This window comes from Sinocyclocheilus anshuiensis, unplaced genomic scaffold (assembly GCF_001515605.1).
Source record: "Sinocyclocheilus anshuiensis isolate Anshui unplaced genomic scaffold, SAMN03320099.WGS_v1.1 scaffold472, whole genome shotgun sequence".
In the NCBI taxonomy this organism is placed as follows: Eukaryota; Metazoa; Chordata; class Actinopteri; order Cypriniformes; family Cyprinidae; genus Sinocyclocheilus; species Sinocyclocheilus anshuiensis.
The window spans coordinates 795,043-813,903 of NW_015557102.1; the positions used below are offsets into that span (position 1 = coordinate 795,043).

General features: G+C 35.5%; 1 protein-coding gene across 1 annotated transcript in view; it reads left to right on the forward strand.

Annotated features, from left to right (window-relative positions):
* Positions 1-228: 228 nt before the first annotated feature.
* Positions 229-18,861, forward strand: part of LOC107677539 (copper-transporting ATPase 2-like) — a 30,511-nt gene continuing 11,878 nt past the window's right edge. Inside the window, exons 1-18 of the mRNA XM_016472466.1 lie at positions 229-600; positions 2,981-3,815; positions 4,455-4,664; positions 4,779-4,942; positions 6,469-6,630; positions 6,739-6,815; positions 6,951-7,134; positions 7,894-8,127; positions 9,115-9,206; positions 10,397-10,524; positions 10,973-11,127; positions 12,236-12,370; positions 12,476-12,670; positions 13,877-14,059; positions 14,279-14,504; positions 16,089-16,226; positions 16,485-16,559; positions 17,134-17,375. Of these exons, the coding sequence (XP_016327952.1) occupies positions 421-600; positions 2,981-3,815; positions 4,455-4,664; positions 4,779-4,942; positions 6,469-6,630; positions 6,739-6,815; positions 6,951-7,134; positions 7,894-8,127; positions 9,115-9,206; positions 10,397-10,524; positions 10,973-11,127; positions 12,236-12,370; positions 12,476-12,670; positions 13,877-14,059; positions 14,279-14,504; positions 16,089-16,226; positions 16,485-16,559; positions 17,134-17,375 (3,615 nt within the window). The 5' untranslated portion in view covers positions 229-420. The remainder of the gene's footprint in view (positions 601-2,980; positions 3,816-4,454; positions 4,665-4,778; positions 4,943-6,468; positions 6,631-6,738; positions 6,816-6,950; positions 7,135-7,893; positions 8,128-9,114; positions 9,207-10,396; positions 10,525-10,972; positions 11,128-12,235; positions 12,371-12,475; positions 12,671-13,876; positions 14,060-14,278; positions 14,505-16,088; positions 16,227-16,484; positions 16,560-17,133; positions 17,376-18,861) is intronic.

Genomic DNA, 18,861 nt, shown 5'->3' on the forward strand with positions numbered 1-18,861 from the left:
CATTGGGAGGTCCCTACAGTGCATGTCGTTTTTTTTTCGAAGCCTGACTGAGATTAATTAACACTGGAAACTCAGAGAAGAGTCATATAGCCGTGTGCTTTGCTCGGAACTGATTTATAACCTTTATTTGTTTACGTTTTGCACTCGGTAACATCATTCAGTTTAATCATTGACAGATAATGTGACGCGAAAAACTTTGCCCTGCGGTGACGAGTGCAAACCCCACAGCGGCAGATGAGCGAAGACACGCGGAGCGCAAAACCTGCGGAGATTTAAATGTGCGCGGACCGTCACGCCACGGCACAGTCCTTTCACTCACCACCAGCGATATGCCACGAACTAGAGATTTCTGGTTTTCGATTGTTGGTCAAGAAAGAGTAATCTAAACTCCAGTGTTGGGACTAGTGGGACACCGGTACGATGAGTAAACTCGGTCCTTTCAGTAATCTTGCCAAGTTTATCTCAAAGTCGCCTGATAATGGGCCAGTCAGTAGGGAGCAGCTCTGCATGGAAGACTGCAAACCTCTGTGCCGCTGCGGGCCGGACCCGTGCGTTTGTTCTTTCTCACCGAATAGTAAAGATGGATCCAAGGAATATAAGGTTAGTTTCATTCACAACAATTTAAACATAACACAGGACAAGTTTCATTAAGAAAGAAATTGTGTTCACAACAAGATATTTAAAAAAGTTTAAACATTTTTTAAACAAGTTTGTGTTGCTTTTCTACAAATAATAATATGTATTATAGCCTACTGTATACATACATTTGCCAGGAAAGTTGGACAATTAAGCAACATATTTCATGAATTTCATTAGATAAAAAATGTCAGAAGTGGTGGGCCTTTTGATCTCATAGTGGTTTTAGTGGTTGTATGAACAAAAAGTTAAAAAGAACAGCATTTCTTATGTAAGACATAAGAAGTCTTATGTAACAATACCCACTACCGTTCAAAAGTTTACATTACATACATTTAGATTTAGTCATTCAGCAGACGCTTTTATCCAAATCGACTTACAAATGAGGACAACAGAAGCAATCAAAACTAACAAAAGAGCAACAATATGTAAGTGCAAATGACAAGTCTAAGTTAGCCTAATGCAGTACACGTAGCAAGTTTTATTTTTATATGTATATATATATATACACACACACACACACATAAACACATACACTAAAAGAAAAACAAAAAAAGTTTGCCATCAGTACATTTCTTTCTTTCTTTTTTTTCCCCCGAAGAAATTAATACTTTTAATCACAGACGATGTGATAAAATCATAAAAAGTGATGGTAAAGACTCATATTGTTAGAAAATATTTCAGTTTTGAATAAATGCTGTTCTTTGTGTTAATCAAAGAATCCTGAAGAAAGTATCACATGTTCCAAAAATATTAAGCAGCACAACTGTTTCCAATATTGCTAATAAATCAGCATATTAGAATGATTTCTGAAGGATCATGTGACATTGAAGGCTGGAATAATGTCTTATAAAAATTCGGCTTTGCATCACAGGAATAAATTATATTATTAAAATAGAAAACCTTTATTTAAAATTTTAATAATATTTCACAATATTACGTTTTTTTTTCTGTATTTTTGATCAAATAAATGCAGCCTTGATAAGCATTAAAATTCCTACTGATCCCAAATTTTTGAACAGCAGTGTATAAATATATGCCATTTCTGTTCTTGCCAGCATTTGGATAATCTAGGTTTTATATATATATATATATATATATATATATATATATATATATCCATCTCTACCTATTTGAATGAGCATTAACTTATTGACTTTTAAATCTGTATCTTTTAGAAGGTTGAATGTCAAATTCAATAACATTGATATAAATCCAAATAGCTGTAAAACTTTGTGATATTCTTGCCACAGTGAAACTTTAGCTCTTTTGATAAAAGCCTGGTGTATATGAGATAGGAAGTGGTCTAAACACTAATATAAAGTTAAGTACAAATAAAAATGCCTCTTTGGATCCATAGTGATCAACACTTAATAGTGCAAAAGTCATTAGTATTAAAATAGCAGGAGTAAATTCCAAGTCTTGTGATTGTTCAGTGGGACAACCTTTACTAATCTGCTCTTTGATGCTGTCACTGCGTAATGGGAAAATGTTGTGCTAATACCTCTGTGTGTGATTAGCAAGTGCTTTGTAGTCCCTCAGATTCAGAGCAATTTTATTGGGTTCCCTTGAGTGCATATATGTGTTTCCACTAGGGCTGGGTTTTGACACAAATTTCACGATTCGATTCGATTCTCATTCACACACTTTCGAATTGATTCGATTACCGATTCGATTCAATATCGATTAATTTGGATATATATCGGGTACAGTAGGCTACTTGGCAAATTTTATTTAAATGGTGGCTGTCGTAAAAAATGGATGGATTTATTTAAACATAAATTAAACATAAGAACATTAAAAAAAAAACTAACACTTGCTTTCTAATCTTTTTGTATTCTATTGGTTTTCTTTTCATTTATTATACAATTAACAAAAGCAAAAAAGACCTCTAACACTAGCTTGCTCTATTCTTTTTCTATTCTATCTGTTTTCTTTTTATTTATTATATTATTTAAAAAACCCTTGGTACATGTGCTGCGTTAAGCTAACTGAGACTTGTTATAGCACTTGCATATCATTGCTCTTTTGTTGATTTTGATTGCTTCCATTGTCCTCATTTGTAAGTCGCTTTGGATAAAAGCGTCTGCTAAATGACTAAATGTAAATGTAAAAATTATAATGAATATGTTATATGCTGCATATATTTAGCAAAATACCCCTCTCTACAGTTTATTTTTCTGGCTGACTAACGAGTTTATGGTCACCGAATACACCACTAACAATAAATGTTTAAAATGCATTGAAGGTAGTAGCATATGTTAATAATACGAAGTTTAGCTACATTATATTTCACAACTGGTATGCTCATCAGTTTATGCTCATTTTTTTTCTATTTGTTTAGGAAAATGGAAGTCCACCGGAAAACTGGGCGCCTGAAAAACATGCTTTTGATAATCTTGCCTATGAACCAATTGACCACAGTGGACTTAAGCGCAATTTGGGCCACCAATTAGCAGTCAAGGAGAGCGAGGTGAAGATCCGGGTGCAGGGAATGACCTGTCAATCATGTGTCCGATCTATTGAAGAGCGGATTGGAAGTCTTGAAGGTGTTGTTGGTGTCCAAGTGTCTCTGAGTGATAAAGAAGCCTCTTTGAAGTTTAACCCTGTAATGATAACACCAGACGTTTTGAGAAAACATATTGAGGATATGGGGTTTGATGCTTCACTTCTGGCCTTGCAGAGTCAACTGCATCCTTCGGTGGCTGACTGCTCTGAGGTAACGTTAGGCGTAGAAGGGATGCATTGTGGGTCATGTGTGAAGAACATAACAGAAACCTTGTCGGAAGTGGTAGGTGTCAACTCTGTATTTGTTTCACTGGAAAAAGGAAGTGTGGACCTTAGATTCGACCCATCGCTGCTTACCCTGGAGACAGTTAAAGGGCTCTTAGAGGAGATTCCACCAGGGAATTTTATGGTTTCCATTCCTGGTTGGAATTCTAGATTGAATTCTGCCAGTATTCCACCCCAGACTGTTACTATCGGAATAGAAGGAATGACATGTAACTCGTGTGTTCAAGCCATAGAGGGAATGGTGTCCCAGAGAGTCGGAGTACATGCCATAAAAGTTAACTTACAGGAAAAGAAGGGAATTGTAACATTTGACTCCAGCTTGACTAGTCCAGAAGAACTGCGGGCGGCAATTGAGGACATGGGATTTGAAGCGTGGCTGGATCAAGGTTGTGAAAACATATCAGAATACATACCCCACACAGTGAAGATCATCTTTCTCGCAGAGACCACATGAAACTGATACTCTATATGTACCTGATAAGTGAACACATAAAGCTTACTGTTTACTAAATAGCAACTAGCTATATTGAAACTTTTTGAAACATTGCCTAATATGTATTTTTATTTGACTAAATGTGTAATGTGTAGAGATGTCCTACTTTAAAACTAGGGCTTTAATCTTTCTCTGACTGTAAAACCAAGTAGATATCACAAAATTGGCAAAATCTTTATCTTGTCTAGACAGTGGCTTCTCCTCTGCCAGCAAAATCTATCCAGAACAATGGTTTCCTCGGTTACCACACAGGTTGCCATTCTAGAATAACATGAAGTGTTCTTGAATGACTCAAAACCCAGACATGGCAACCTTTAAAAGGGAAAGTGGGAGAGTTAATCGGATTAAAGAGGCTTTAGGCAGACTGCTCTCTCTCTCTTCGAAATGTTCATAAATTCTTAACTCTGATTCTAACTAAACGTGAAGCCAAAAATACATATACTGTAAAAATATAGCTGTAAGAAAATATAACTGTGCATTCATCAGTTATGCTCGGCACTTAATGTCTTCACATTTTTTCTCTCATTCAAAGATTCTGGAGTTTATGATGTTTCATCAAGCAGTCAAATGTCAAGTGATCTGAAACAAAGCCACACATCCAAATCTTCACCAATCGAAATCACCAGAGACAACCCCTGTGTCTCAGAGGACAGAGAGACACGCAAATGTTTCGTTCATGTGACAGGGATGACCTGTGCATCCTGTGTGGCCAACATTGAGAAAAATCTGTTGAAACACAAAGGTAAAATGGCATTCAGGATTAAGTACTTTTTAAAGTAGCTATCAAGCATTTTTAATCAAATGTCATATATGTAAGCAGAGCAGTGGTTTGATTTTTATGTTGATGTATGTCTAGGTATTAAATCAGTATTTGTCGCTCTGATGGCTGGTAAGGCAGAGGTAAAGTATGATCCAGGGCTTTTGGACCCAGCACAGATCGTCCAGCTCATCTCTCGCTTAGGGTTTGGTGCCTCAGTGATGGAAGAGAATACAGTCCAGGACGGTGTCTTGAATCTTTCTGTGAGTGTCTGGGTGCATGTGTGGGTGTTTCTGTAACTACAACTAAAAAAATAATATGTTCTTCTTGTCTTTAGGTATTTTATTAGGTGATATGTTCTTATCTTTTTTTGGTATTTGTGACTGATATTGGTCATTTTTTGTTTAAGGTTTTCTCAAAAATGTCTTTACCACCACATTGTTAGTAATTTATTATAATTATTGTATTTATTTTTAAATATTACATTTTTTTATTACCTGAAAGAAGAGATTTCACATAAAATATCTTTTTATACACTAGTTGTTTGAAACACAAGGTTTTTTTTACATTGTTGTCGTAATGATACTTTGTGTCAGTAATGAAGTTGCGATTATTCTACAAATTTAGACAATAAATAATATCATAACATGTTAATGATATTCATAATAAGTAGTTTGAAAACATCTTCTGATGCTACTTGGACACATCTTCAGTGATGAACCCGGGGTCACTGGGTGTTTCGGGTCTTTAATCATCATACACCCTCGCCCGGGCGACCCAGCCGGGGGTGATCAGCCCCAGACTTGTGTCCAAGTGGCGCGTTCAGCCACGGATCCTCCCTCCGGATCCACAGCCATCGCGAGGCCTTTTCAGCGGCCTCCAGGATGTTTTTAATGGCCCTTTTGATCTGCAGTCCTTTCATACCAAGAAGGTTAAGAGTTCGCTGAACTGATCTACCGGTGAAGCCCCGACACCCAACTTCGACTGGTTCACACTGTGCTTTCCAGCCATTGCTCCAGCACTCTGTGACAAAGTCTGCATATTTAGCCTTTTTGCATTCATACGCTTCCTCAATTCGGGAAGCCCACCCACTGAGCAAACCCTCTGATGCGACTTCTCTCCAGCTCTGATGAAGGAGATGTATTGTCGGGGGGCATGTTGATTCTTACTTTCTTGAATTGCTGTACTGATAGTATCTGCCAAAGACCTTAACACTTGGTCATGGCGCAGCGGTATCTCCCTTCCCCAACACCTTTGGGCAGGCACTCAGGATGTGCTCCAAGGTGCCCCTCTTCTGGCACAGCTGGCATGCTGGGGTGCTTGCCATTCCCCAACAATGCAAATTGGCTGGGAAGAACATTATACATATAATTAATATAATTAAACAATAATACAAAAATTAAACCTAAAGTATGTGGAAGTCTATGGGTTTTTTCTCCCATTTATATCTGCCAAATTGCATGACTGATTCTCTTTCCCCAGTACCTGTGTTCAACAATTTGCTATTTTTAAGTAAAAACAAAAATCCACTGCTTGAACTGAAAACTGCCTGTATTTAGAGGATACATGATCTCTACATAAGGCAATGCATTTTTATATATTGGAATGAAAAACCCAAGTAAAAAAAGAAAAACATTACTTTGTCTTCTTTTTTTGCCCTCTTTCCCAGTGGGAAGAGAGATGAAATAGAAATCCTTATGAAGGTCTTATGTAGAATTCAACAAAAGAATGGTTTGATGAGCTTGTTTCAGTCTTGTGGATTTCAGTCTTGACACAGATATTTCATCAGGTCACCGGTATGACATGTGCTTCCTGTGTCCATAACATCGAAAGCAAACTTATGAGGACAAAGGGAATACTGGAAGCCTCTGTTGCTTTGGCGACAAACAAAGCTCATGTGAAGTTTGACCCGGATTTGATTGGCTCTAGAGATATCGTCCGAATTATTGAGGTAAAATGATATTTATATGTTTAAGAAGGATGAGGTTTAATTAGGTTTTAAATATTGTTGTTTTCTTATTCGTTCAATTAATTTATCTGTTCTTTCTCTGTTCTCTAGGGTTTGGGTTTTGGTGTGTCTTTAATAAAAAATAAGGGACTGAACAACACACTGGACCACCAAGAGGAAATTCGGCAGCAAGTATCTTTTTCAAAATTAACCTCGCGCACTTCTGTGTGTGTGTGTGTGTGTGTGTGTGTGTGTGTGTGTCAGAGAGTGAGTAAGTTTTTTTATTGCTATAAGTTATAGTGTAAACTGGTCTATACCTACAGATGGAAGCATTCGTTTCTGTTCAGTTTGGTGTTTGGGATCCCAGTGATGGGTCTGATGATTTACATGATGGTGATGGACAGTCAACACAAGGAACATGGTGGTTCCATGCCTGTGGACCAGAACATCCTACCTGGTCTCTCCATCATTAACTTGGCCTTCTTCCTGCTTTGCACACCTGTTCAGGTATTTCCACTGCAGGTTATAGAAGAACGTTGAGTCTCATTCATTAATAATTGCCTAATTTATGTGGGCATAGAAGGTTCTTGTGCAAAATTTCAACAGAATTTCTTCAAGACTACAGTGTGCATTATTATGTGTCTTTTCATGTGTTTTATACAGGTAGTTTTTGTTACTCTGAAGTAGGGTTTAGTGTAGTATCGCTCATAGTAGTTATGTAATTTCTAAAAAAAGAAGAATATAAATATATAAGAATTTAATATCTTATTTATTCCTTTGATGGCAAAGCTGAATTTTCAGCATCATTACTCCAGTCTTCAGTGTCACATGATCCTTCAGAAATCATTCTAATATGCTGATTTGCTGCTCAAGCAACATATATTTTTGGAAACCATGATACTTTTTTTCAGGCATCTTTGATGAATAGAAAGTTCAAAAGAATAGCATTGATTAAATTATAATTATAAATGTGCTTTAATACAGCAGTTTGCCAGGGAAAATGATTCCACACAAAGCTTTGGAACAAATTGGTTGAGTAAATGATTTAATGACTCATTAGTTTCATTCCAGAATGAATCTGCAATTGATTAGATATTTAGTGATTTAGATTTAGTGTCCATTACTGGTGCTATTTTATATTAGTAATGTTTTACTGTGTAATACTTATCACATTAAGGTCATACATAATAGTTTGAATGACAACCAACGAATAACTGATAATATAGTATTTCTCTCTTTATCTGGTTCTCCTTTATTCTCATTCAGTTTCTAGGTGGACGTTACTTCTACATACAAGCATACCGTTCGCTAAGACATGGTGTAGCCAACATGGATGTGCTCATAGTCTTGGCGACCACCATTGCATACGTGTATTCATTCATAGTGCTGATCGTAGCCATGATTGAAGGAGCCAAACAGAGTCCTCTGACATTTTTTGACACTCCTCCGATGCTTTTTGTGTTCATCGCTCTAGGACGCTGGCTGGAGCATGTTGCTAAGGTAAAAGAACATCAAAAAACACTCAAATATACAGTAAATGATCAGTCTCTATTAATAGCTTATCAAGACAGTGACAAAATTATGTTTTTGACTATAGTTAATGCATTATAATAACTGAGAGGAAGCACATCTTGGTTGATGTTTGAAACATGTTATCAAGTTGAACTTTTAAACATTAGTTTACATAAAAGTAGGAAACATCATGGTGTATCAGCCTAATATGTTAATGGTACGGTAAATGTGCATTTTGAAATATTATTAACAGGTGCAGCTTTTACTTGAAAAAAAGACAGTTAATTTAGATGTTACCATAAGAATGAAACATTTACATATTTTAATATCCACTTATCTTGATATTTCCCATACAGTCTAATTTATTAGCAAGCTGATAAAGCAATATATCACAGCACTAGTGTGCATCATTATAACGGAAAATGCTTATTTAATACAGCAGAAGCAGTGGTTTATGACCATGTGTTTACTACTGTATGTCTGGTGCTGTGATCTCTCTGTCATGCATTCACTGACATGCTTCATGTGACAGAGCTATCATTATGTTATTAAAATGCTGAAATAATTAATTGCTCTTTGCAGGTCTGAGGAGCTTCCTCAAGCTGCTCTGAACTGTAACAAGAACAGCCACAAAATATCCAGCAACTTGTGTTTTGATAATACACAAGTTTTTTATAGTTTCAGTATGTATAACATCTTTGTAGTAAGAAAAAGTTAGAATAAGGTACATATTAGTAGCTAAAGTATATAAAGTATATTATGTATGCCATTAAGGTGGGTGTTTATCTGAAAATACAGTAGATTATAACCTGTACATCAAACCGGCAACAAACAATGAATTCAAATAAGGATGCAGAATGCAACAAAAAACAGGTGCTCATGAGCCAGGACTGTGTCTGTGGGCTTGCCATTTGAGCATAAGTCTTGCCTGGATGAGAAAAACATGATTTTTTTGCTTTTATTTTGTCCTTGCAGAGTAAAACATCTGAGGCTCTGGCTAAACTGATGTCACTTCAGGCCACAGATGCCACTATAGTGACCCTGGGCAGAGACAACACCATCATCAGGTTCACTTCACCCTAGACAGAAGTCATTATATGAGCTTTTAGTTAGAAACTAGCCATTTTTCAGGGGTGCTCAATAAGCTCATTAGTGAACTAATAATTCGATGCTTTTTAACACGTTCCATTTTTTTAATTTTATGATATCTTGATATCAGCCTTCTTATTTATATGTATCAAATGTAGTCTTATCGAAAGGAACACCTTAACTCGTGTGATAAGTTTCTCTCTCCAAAACCACATCCTCCAAGGACATGCCAGCAAACCCGAACGCACAAAATGATTGACAGGCAGAGAGAATTTCTGACAAAAATAAGCACTGCTTCTCCTTCTTTTCTGTTTACAGAGGGCTGTCACAGAGACAGCTATGATTTCCCAGGACACTTATTTCAATGGCATCTGCCAGGTATTAGGGACATTGTACATTGTATGTGCAATATTCCCCCAAAAAAAAAAAAATCCCTTACAGCATTTTTAATTATTATCAAAACAAGATTTAAGTATTGCATTTTAAAAGAGATTCAAAATATATTTTATTTATAAAATAAACATTTACATTTATTCATAAATGAAATGAATACAAGCAAAAGTGATTATTTACACTATTTTTACACAAAGTAAAGAAGTTTTAATATTTTTGCCAAGGCTGCATTTATCTGATAGAAATACAGTGAAAACAGTAATATTATAACCAATTTCAATAACTCAGACTAATATGCTGATTTTGTGCTTAAGAAACTTTAATTTTAATTAATTATTACCAATGTTCTTTACTGTCACTTTAGATTAATTTAATGATAATCAATTAAAACATCCACAGATAAAACTGACTTCAGTATATGCAATATAATAGAATATATATTTATTAAATTTACTTCCTCATGTACAAATAATTGTTAAGAGCGCAAAGAGCAACAAAAATATAGAATAAACTGCATTAGTGCAACAGCACTGCTGTGAGTGTGAGTAAGATAGTGGTTCAATTGAACAGCTATCAGTACGAATGGATGGCACTTCAGTTGTTGACCTCTGCAATAGAGTTTGGCTCTCAAAGGAGCAGGATTGAGCGCCCTTGGCATAAATGAATTTCATTAGATCTAGTAGAACCTCAGAATTCTGAATGGTGTTGATTGATGTGTGTGCTGTGTTGCTCAAGGCTTATAAGACTTAACTGTCAGTTTGCTGTCATGTGTCAGAGAAGAGCAGGTTTCTGTGGAGCTGGTGCAGAGAGGTGATGTGGTAAAGGTGGCACCAGGGGGAAAGTTCCCTGTTGACGGCAAGGTCATTGAAGGCACGTCTATGGCAGATGAGTCCCTTATCACTGGTAAGACTTTGACTCAGTCAGCGGGGGTTTGTGTGGTTTAGGACGTTAAATCTGTCTACATTTGTAAACAGTGTCATAGTACATACTTTGGGTTTTCCCAGTGATTTACTTTGAAAAGTGGAAGCTGCAAAACGTCATGTTGGTTTTCATTTCAAGGCAAAGTGTATATATTAAGCTGGGATAGGAAAGGAGTACAAATTAATCATTAATCACAAATCATCTTTGTTGAAAAGTAAATTTTTCATTTAGAGTGAGTGTTGTCGTGTCTACTTCATTTCAAAGTATGATTTTTGGTTTCTGGCTTCACCTCCTCTTTAGCTTGTTCTGCTTTTTCCTAGTGATCTATCATGTTCATTAGTTACACTGGCATTATATTGGCCCAAAGGTCCAAAGCTGCCTGATGGATACGAATCTGAAGTCCTAACTGAAAGTCTATTTGTCATTCCAGGGGAGCCAATGCCGGTCATTAAGAAACCAGGCAGTTGTGTGATTGCAGGCTCTATTAACGCTCATGGAGCTCTGCTAGTGGAAGCCACACATGTAGGGGCAGAGACCACGCTCAGCCAGATAGTCAAACTAGTGGAAGAGGCCCAGACATCAAAGGTAACTCATGAGCACAAACATAAAACACACACACACACACACACATATGCACAAACATACCTTTTAGACCAGGGGTTATGAGGGAACTGCAGGGGGTTCATGAGTTGATTGAAAGCTAACAATGAAATCGAATGTAACATTAAAAAAGGGCTTCTTATCATATCAAAGGTTGAGATTTAATTAAAGAAGTATATAGTTGAGTGTTTTAGATTGAAGAGCATCTCTACTTTACTGTGGACAAAGATTTGTAGATGAATTTACAAATCTGAATTTAGTGATGAATTTAGTAGATAAATATTTGTATTGTAACTTTTAGTGTTTTGCAAAGAGTGAACCTAAGTGTGAACACCCTTAAAGAAACAGTTTACTTAGAAAAATGAACATTTATGAAACATCCAAGATATAGGTGAGTTTGTTTATTTTTCGGAACAGATTTGGAGAAATTTTGCATTACATCACTTGTTTGCCAGTGGATCCTCTGCAGTGAATGGGTGCCGTCAGAATGAGAGGCCAAACAGCTGATAGAAACATCATAAACCACAAGTAATCCACCCATCCATTTTATGAAGCGGAAAAGCTTCAGTTTGTAATAAATAAATCCATCATCAAGACATTTTAACTTTAAACAATACAGTCCATACAAACATTATTTAAAACATTAACATAAACATTAATTAATGGAGTCATGTGGATTACTTGAGGATTATTGTGCTGTTTCTGTCAGCTATTTGAACTCTCATTTTCTCAGCAATTTTCTTTTTAATATACATGCACATGCATACAAAAGCAAGTTTACTTTCACATTTACTTTTACTTTTCAGTTTAATTTTTACTACAGTTGATAATCTATTAAAATATTTATTCATAATTCATCTAAGAAGGCTTTTGAGAGATAGTATAAAAGAGAGAGAGATAAATAAAAGGCTTTTGTATAATTATTTGTTTCAGAACTTTGTGGGAACAGAAGTGAATAAAACATGTAATTAATAACATCCAGTCACATGTTAAATTTGGCAGTACATATTCATGTTTCTCCTCTACTTTTTGATTAAAAGCTATTATTATGCAGTGTTAGAATTGGGATGTAACTGTCCTCTTCTCTTTGCAGGCACCGATTCAGCAGTTAGCTGACAAACTGAGTGGCTATTTCGTTCCGTTTATAGTGGTGATCTCCGTGCTGACAGTGGTTGCATGGCTTATCATTGGCTTTCTGGACTTTGAAGTTGTGGCAAAGTATTTCCCTGTGAGTTACAATAATTCATGAACTATGTGAAAATGCAACCTTTATTACAGACAGATCTGTGTAAAAAAACAGGAAACGTCTTTAAAATAAGTATGATCTTCACAGGGTTACAACCAAAACATCCCCCGAACAGAGGTGATCGTTCGCTTTGCGTTCCAGGCCTCCATCACAGTTCTGTCCATCGCATGCCCCTGCTCTCTGGGTCTGGCGACCCCCACTGCTGTTATGGTGGGCACAGGGGTGGGCGCTCAGAATGGCATTCTCATAAAGGGAGGAGAACCTCTGGAGATGGCCCACAAGGCAATGCTCAACCATATGTCCTTCTTTTGAGTCTGTATTTATTAGGCTGACATCCCAGCTGTAGTGGGATCTGTAGAAATGTTGCTGGATATTTATGTACAATGTATCTACTGTATAAATACTACTGTTCAAAAGTTTGGGGCCAGTAAGGTTTTTGTTTTAAGAAATTGATACTTGTATTCAACAGGTATGCATTAAAGTGATCGTAGTAAACATTGTTACATTGTTACTAACTAACTAACTAACTAGCTAAATTAACAAATAAAGTGCTTTCGAACCTTCTATTCATCAAAAAATCATGGATTCATTGTATCATGGATTCCATAAAGAATTAAGTAGCTTTTTTTCTTTCACATCAGCATATTAAAATGATTTCTGAAGGATCATGTGACATTGAAGGCTAGAGAAATGGCTGTTGAAAATTCAGCTTTGCCATCACAGAAATAAATTATATTTTAAAATATATGAAAATAGAAAAGAGTTATTTCAATGTCATATTTCACATATTACTATTTTTTATTGTTTTGGTCATATAAACGCAGCATTGGTGAGCATAAGAGACAACTTATTTTCTTCTTTCAAAAACTTTATTTACTCATTTTTATTTTTCATAAACATTACCATTAAAAATCCTACATGACCACAAAATTTTAAATGGTAGTGTTCAGTGTTAGCATCATTGAGATACATTTTTTTATTAGTTTTATTAATATTTTGAATCAGTTTTTATATTTTCTGTTTTCATTTTAATTTTAGTTAAAGTTTTAGTAATTATGTTGCATGTTTTTGACATTTTTATTAGTTTCATATATCTTTTATTAATTTTCATTTATTTGTTTTAGTTATTTTACATCATATTTTATTTCAGTTAACGTTTATTTTATTTTAAGTAATGACAAGTTTTTTTTGTGGTTTTAATTTTAGGTTCAGTTTTAGTTTTAGTTAACAAACGAATAACCCTGGTGTATAAAAATCAAGCATAGTATCAAAAATACATATAATATTTATAATATAGTTTTTAATAATTAATATATATCTATTATCTTACAAAATTCTATATTCTATTTTACGTCCAATGTATCTGTATTCATATACAGAGTGATAGGATGCTGTTATGAATATAGCTCGGACAAAAATTTTCAGATTCTTTCAGGATTTACTGGATAGTCTGTTGTAATTTGACTCTCTTCCCTGCTGTTCCTGCAGGTTGGGGCTGTTATGTTTGATAAGACGGGCACCATCACTAATGGTGTGCCGCAGGTGACCAGAGTACTGGTCCTGTGGGACCGAGCAAGGCTTCCTCTTCGGAAGGTTCTGGCTGTGGTGGGCACCGCTGAGGCCAGCAGTGAACACCCGTTGGGCATGGCTGTGGCCAAGCATTGCAAAGAGGTTTGGAAAAACCAGCAGACACAACAAACTTTGAAACTTCAGTACAGTTTCATATGATGCAGCCTTTGGGCATTATGTGCCATGCATACAAAACTTTATGAAATTCAGGAAAGCCTGTTTCCAGTCCAATTCTGATTAAAGCATCTGTTTAAATAAATACAACTGCTCTTAGGAGGTTTCTAAATGGGTCTGTCTGCTTCTAAATCTGTCTTTCTGTAGGAGTTGGGAACAGAAACTCTGGGCTACTGCCATGACTTCCAGGCTGTTCCTGGCTGTGGAATCAGCTGTAAAGTCTCCAACATTGAGGATCTGCTGCAGAACAGCCCAAAGACACAAGAAACAAACACATCCGCAGCAAAGCAAACACCACTTCTTGTCACCCTCCAAGGAGCCACCACAGATGAGAGCAGCTTGTTGGCAGACACAGACACACGTTCAGGGTCAGGTAAGGTAAATGTTTTTGTCGCCTCCTAGCGTGAGTTTTGTGTATCACTCTGTGCATTATTAGAGCTTTTTTCCTTTAAAAGGGCCTTTTCTAATCTTTTGAAACATTTTATTTTTTTTCCACATATAGTTTTATTTTATATTAAATGTATAATTCAATAATTTAATAGTGCTTTGTACACTACCAAGACTGTATTTATTTTATGAAAAATACAGTAAAAACAGTAATATTGTTAAATATTATTACAGTTTACGAGAACTGATTTCTATTTTAATATATTTTAACCTCTTAAGACCCGAGAAAAAAGTTTTAGGAAAAAGTTAGTTTTTTCCATGTCTTTACATTGTTTAGAGCATTAAAAATAAAATAGTAAAAAAGATATATATATTAAAAAAAGATATTTCATTCATAAGTTATGCTATGTCCTCGGTAGAGGACATCTGGACTCAATTTCATAGGCAAAAACAATTGATTTTTTAAATCACCAATACATTTTTAGTTTTCAAGATTTTTTTTTATCAAACTTTGTATAAAGATGATTCTCAACTATGTTATAACAGAATGATTCAATATACAATTTTTCTTACTGCAAAATGTGTGTAAAATGGCCATAAACAGGTTTTCTCATTATATACAATGTATCAAAAATATAATGTCCTCATATGAGGCCGCAGGGTCTTAAGAGGATAAATTGTAATGTATTCCTGTGATTGCAAAGATTAATTTTCAGTAGCTATTATTCCAGTTTTCAGCGTTACACGATCCTACATAAATCATTTTAATATGCTGATTAGGTGCTTAAGAAACATTGCACAAACATATTAAGCAGCAAAAACGGTTTTCACCATTGATAATAACCGTCATTAATAATTATGCCAGATTAGCATATCAGAATAATCTCTGAAGGATCATGTGTGACTGGTGACACTGCTGAAAATTCAGCTTTGCCATCACAGGAATAAATTAAATTTAAAATATATTAAAATAGAAAACAATTCTAATAATATTTTAAAATATTACAGTTTAAACTGTATTTTTTTAAATGCAGCTTTGGTAATCATACAAGTCTTTTTTCAAACATTTAAAAAAAATCGTAATTATTCAAAACATTTGACTGGTAATGTAATATTAATCATTTAGCCGTAGCTTATGTAGTTTTAAAGCATAAAAGCTTTATGTTGTGAATGTTAGAGAAGGTCTATGTACCAATTCTTTTCAAAAGAGTAAGGAAATGGGTGTTTTCCATGATATGTCCCCTTTTCTTATTTATTTCCAAGTTATTATGGCTCACATTTCCTTGAATTAATTAAATTCTTACCCCCGGTTTCACAGACAAGGCTTAAGCCTAATCCTAGACTAAAATGTAAGTCTGAGCTGTTTCACTGACTGATCTTAAAATATATCAGTGCCTTTGTTTTATCTCAAGATGCACACCAGTAATGTTTGTTCAGTCAAGTACATTCATAAAAACGACTTAAATGGTCCTAATGGCCTAATCCTGGCTTATTCTAAGCCCTGTCTGTGAAACCGGGCCTATATGTATGAAGACAGAGATACAAGATTTATGTATATGTGTTTTTCCAGAGAGCCCTTCATACTCTGTTTTGATTGGGAACAGACAGTGGATGATGAGGAATGGTTTGGAGGTCACAGCTGATGTGGATGATGCCATGAGCAGCCATGAGACTAAAGGACAGACGGCCATACTTGTGGCCATCGACGGTACGTTATGTTTTGTTTAAAAGGCAAATAAAAAGTTTTTTTTTTTTTAAATATCAAAAGAACTTGCTATTGTATCCAAATTTTTTTAAAGGGTAGTATCATACTTTTTTCACCTGAAGTCCACATACGATATAATGTTAGTATAATGTCATATTTTAGTTTTGTTATTATTTGTCAGACTATTAATTATGTCAAGCTTTTTATTTCAAAAGCTCACATTTATCCTACCAGTTCTGTCTTTCTGTCTCTGTTTCTCAGGTGTGCTGTGTGCTATGTTAGCTGTGGCAGACACAGTGAAGGAAGAGTCGGCTCTAGCTGTTCACACCCTGAGGTGCATGTACATACAGCACATGCACATTTGCATTTTGCCTAGTACCATATAAAATCGTATTATATAACAACTCAAAATAATGTAAATATCAAAATATGTTAATAAAGGTGCAGTCATTAAAGGTTTTGTTCATGGGCGAAATCCAGTCATTGTAGTATGAATCTGTGCATTGAGAAGTTTCATACGAAGGTGAAAAAGTTCCCAAAACATATTTCACTCATGTTCAATTTGGTCCTGTAAATTCATCACACTGACCAACAGAAAGCTGCTTAATTTAAAAGTGAGCAGTGAATCATTTTTTGCATGCAAAATTTTACCGTACATTTACTGTTGTTTGGCAAAGACGAAATCCTGTTATTTCAATATTTCAGGAATTTCACATGAAGGCAAACGATTTTCCTAGGGAGATTTTACAAAAGTTGGTCACGCTAATTTGCTGTGTTGACCAATAAAAATCTACTTGGTTTAATCTATTATCTAAACCATGCTTCACAAATCGCTACACTGACAACAGCTCTTTTTTTCCTGCAACATTTAACCAAAAAGTTGGAAAAGCCATCCAGTTCTGACAGCCAGTTTGCATTTGTGCATTTGTACACGGTTTTGTTATACAGGTGGGCATAAGAAAAGTGTTTGCGGAAGTCTTGCCCTCCCATAAAGTGGCAAAAGTCCAGGAATTGCAGGAACGAGGTCTGAAAGTTGCAATGGTGGGCGATGGAGTCAATGATTCACCCGCTCTTGCCCATGCTGATCTGGGCATTGCCATAGGAACGGGTACAGATGTAGCCATTGAAGCAGCAGATATTGTCCTTATACGGGTGAGACAGTTTATTTATCAGGAAAAAAGGTGAGATTCTATAAAATAACTAAACTGAACTAAAATCACCCCGCCCTCCTCTGAAACCCCACACAACCCCCTACCTCCTGAAACATGGACCATCTCACCAACCTTACCACATCACAAAAAACTGTCTGAAACAATTCGAAGTGTGCTACAGGGCCTGCACAAACCACCTGTAGAAACACACTCTCCTCTATGCGCACTAGACACTTTTCACACACACTGCTTTGTGTTCATAATTCCACAAAAGACTCCGTAATAGGTGTGTTTACATGCTCATGCACTACAAATCATCTGCACTGTTCCCCAGCCAGCTGCTTGACTTACGATGTTTCTCTTTGCACATGTACAGTATTATGTGAAGCATCCGTATAGTCTGTATTTTTTATTTTTATTTATTTATTTTTTTTAAATATTTATGCATAGGTAAACATTTATATATAGTATATTCATAGTCAAAATCTGTCAGTAGGTTAGCTGTGTATAGGTACAGTGTTTATGTGAAGCATCCGTATAGTCTGCATTTTTTTAACTTATGTATAGGTAAACATTTATATATATATATATAGTATATTTATAATCAAAATCAGTCAGTAGGTTAGTTGTGTATAGGTTTTTACTGCTTTACTGTATAGGTTTTTACTGTTTTACTTCATTGTTGTATGCCTGTATTTATGTAACACCGTGGTCCTGTGAGGCACGACATTTCGTTCCACTGTATGTCCCCACATGCAGCAGAATGACAATAAAGCTCAACTTGACTTGACTTGACTTGAAGTCTTTATGATCTTCAGCATGTGAAGAAATTACTCTGACACAGATTTGATTATGACAGACACTGGAGAAAATGTGTGTGACAAATAAAGAGCAACAAATAAAACACATGTAAGGGTTTGGAGGTCTATGTGTTTTCATTGGTCTGTTTTGATTCATGGTGTTCTAGCATTATACTTGAGAAAGCTTCAATTCAAGGTTTCTTAAATTTACCCTGAAGAAATCCTGATGTTGTTCTTTGACTTGTTTCAACACACCCACTTGATCATAAACTTCACCCTCTTACAGCACTTACCAGGAAGAGACTGATGTGTTATTGCTCTATTATTGCTGTTATTCTCTACTGACAAAAGCAAGAATCAGCGAACAGTGAATGAAGAGAAACACTTTCCAGAAATATTTTTTGTTAAGACAGCAAAATATTGTGTTAAATAAGCTAAAAAACGTATGTTGTTTAAACATATGTTGGAGTTTCTTAAACCTAGAATTAGGGCTGGACAATAATTCAATATCAATATGTATCGCGATATAATTTTTTTCAATAACGGTGATATGATTTTTAAACACATTTCCGATATTTCGATATACATTACCAGTTTCCCATACATTGATTTATTTGTGCCGTTTGACTTCGTTGAATAAACATGAGCACTGCACGTTTCAAAATCATAACACGGCGCGGGTGTTTT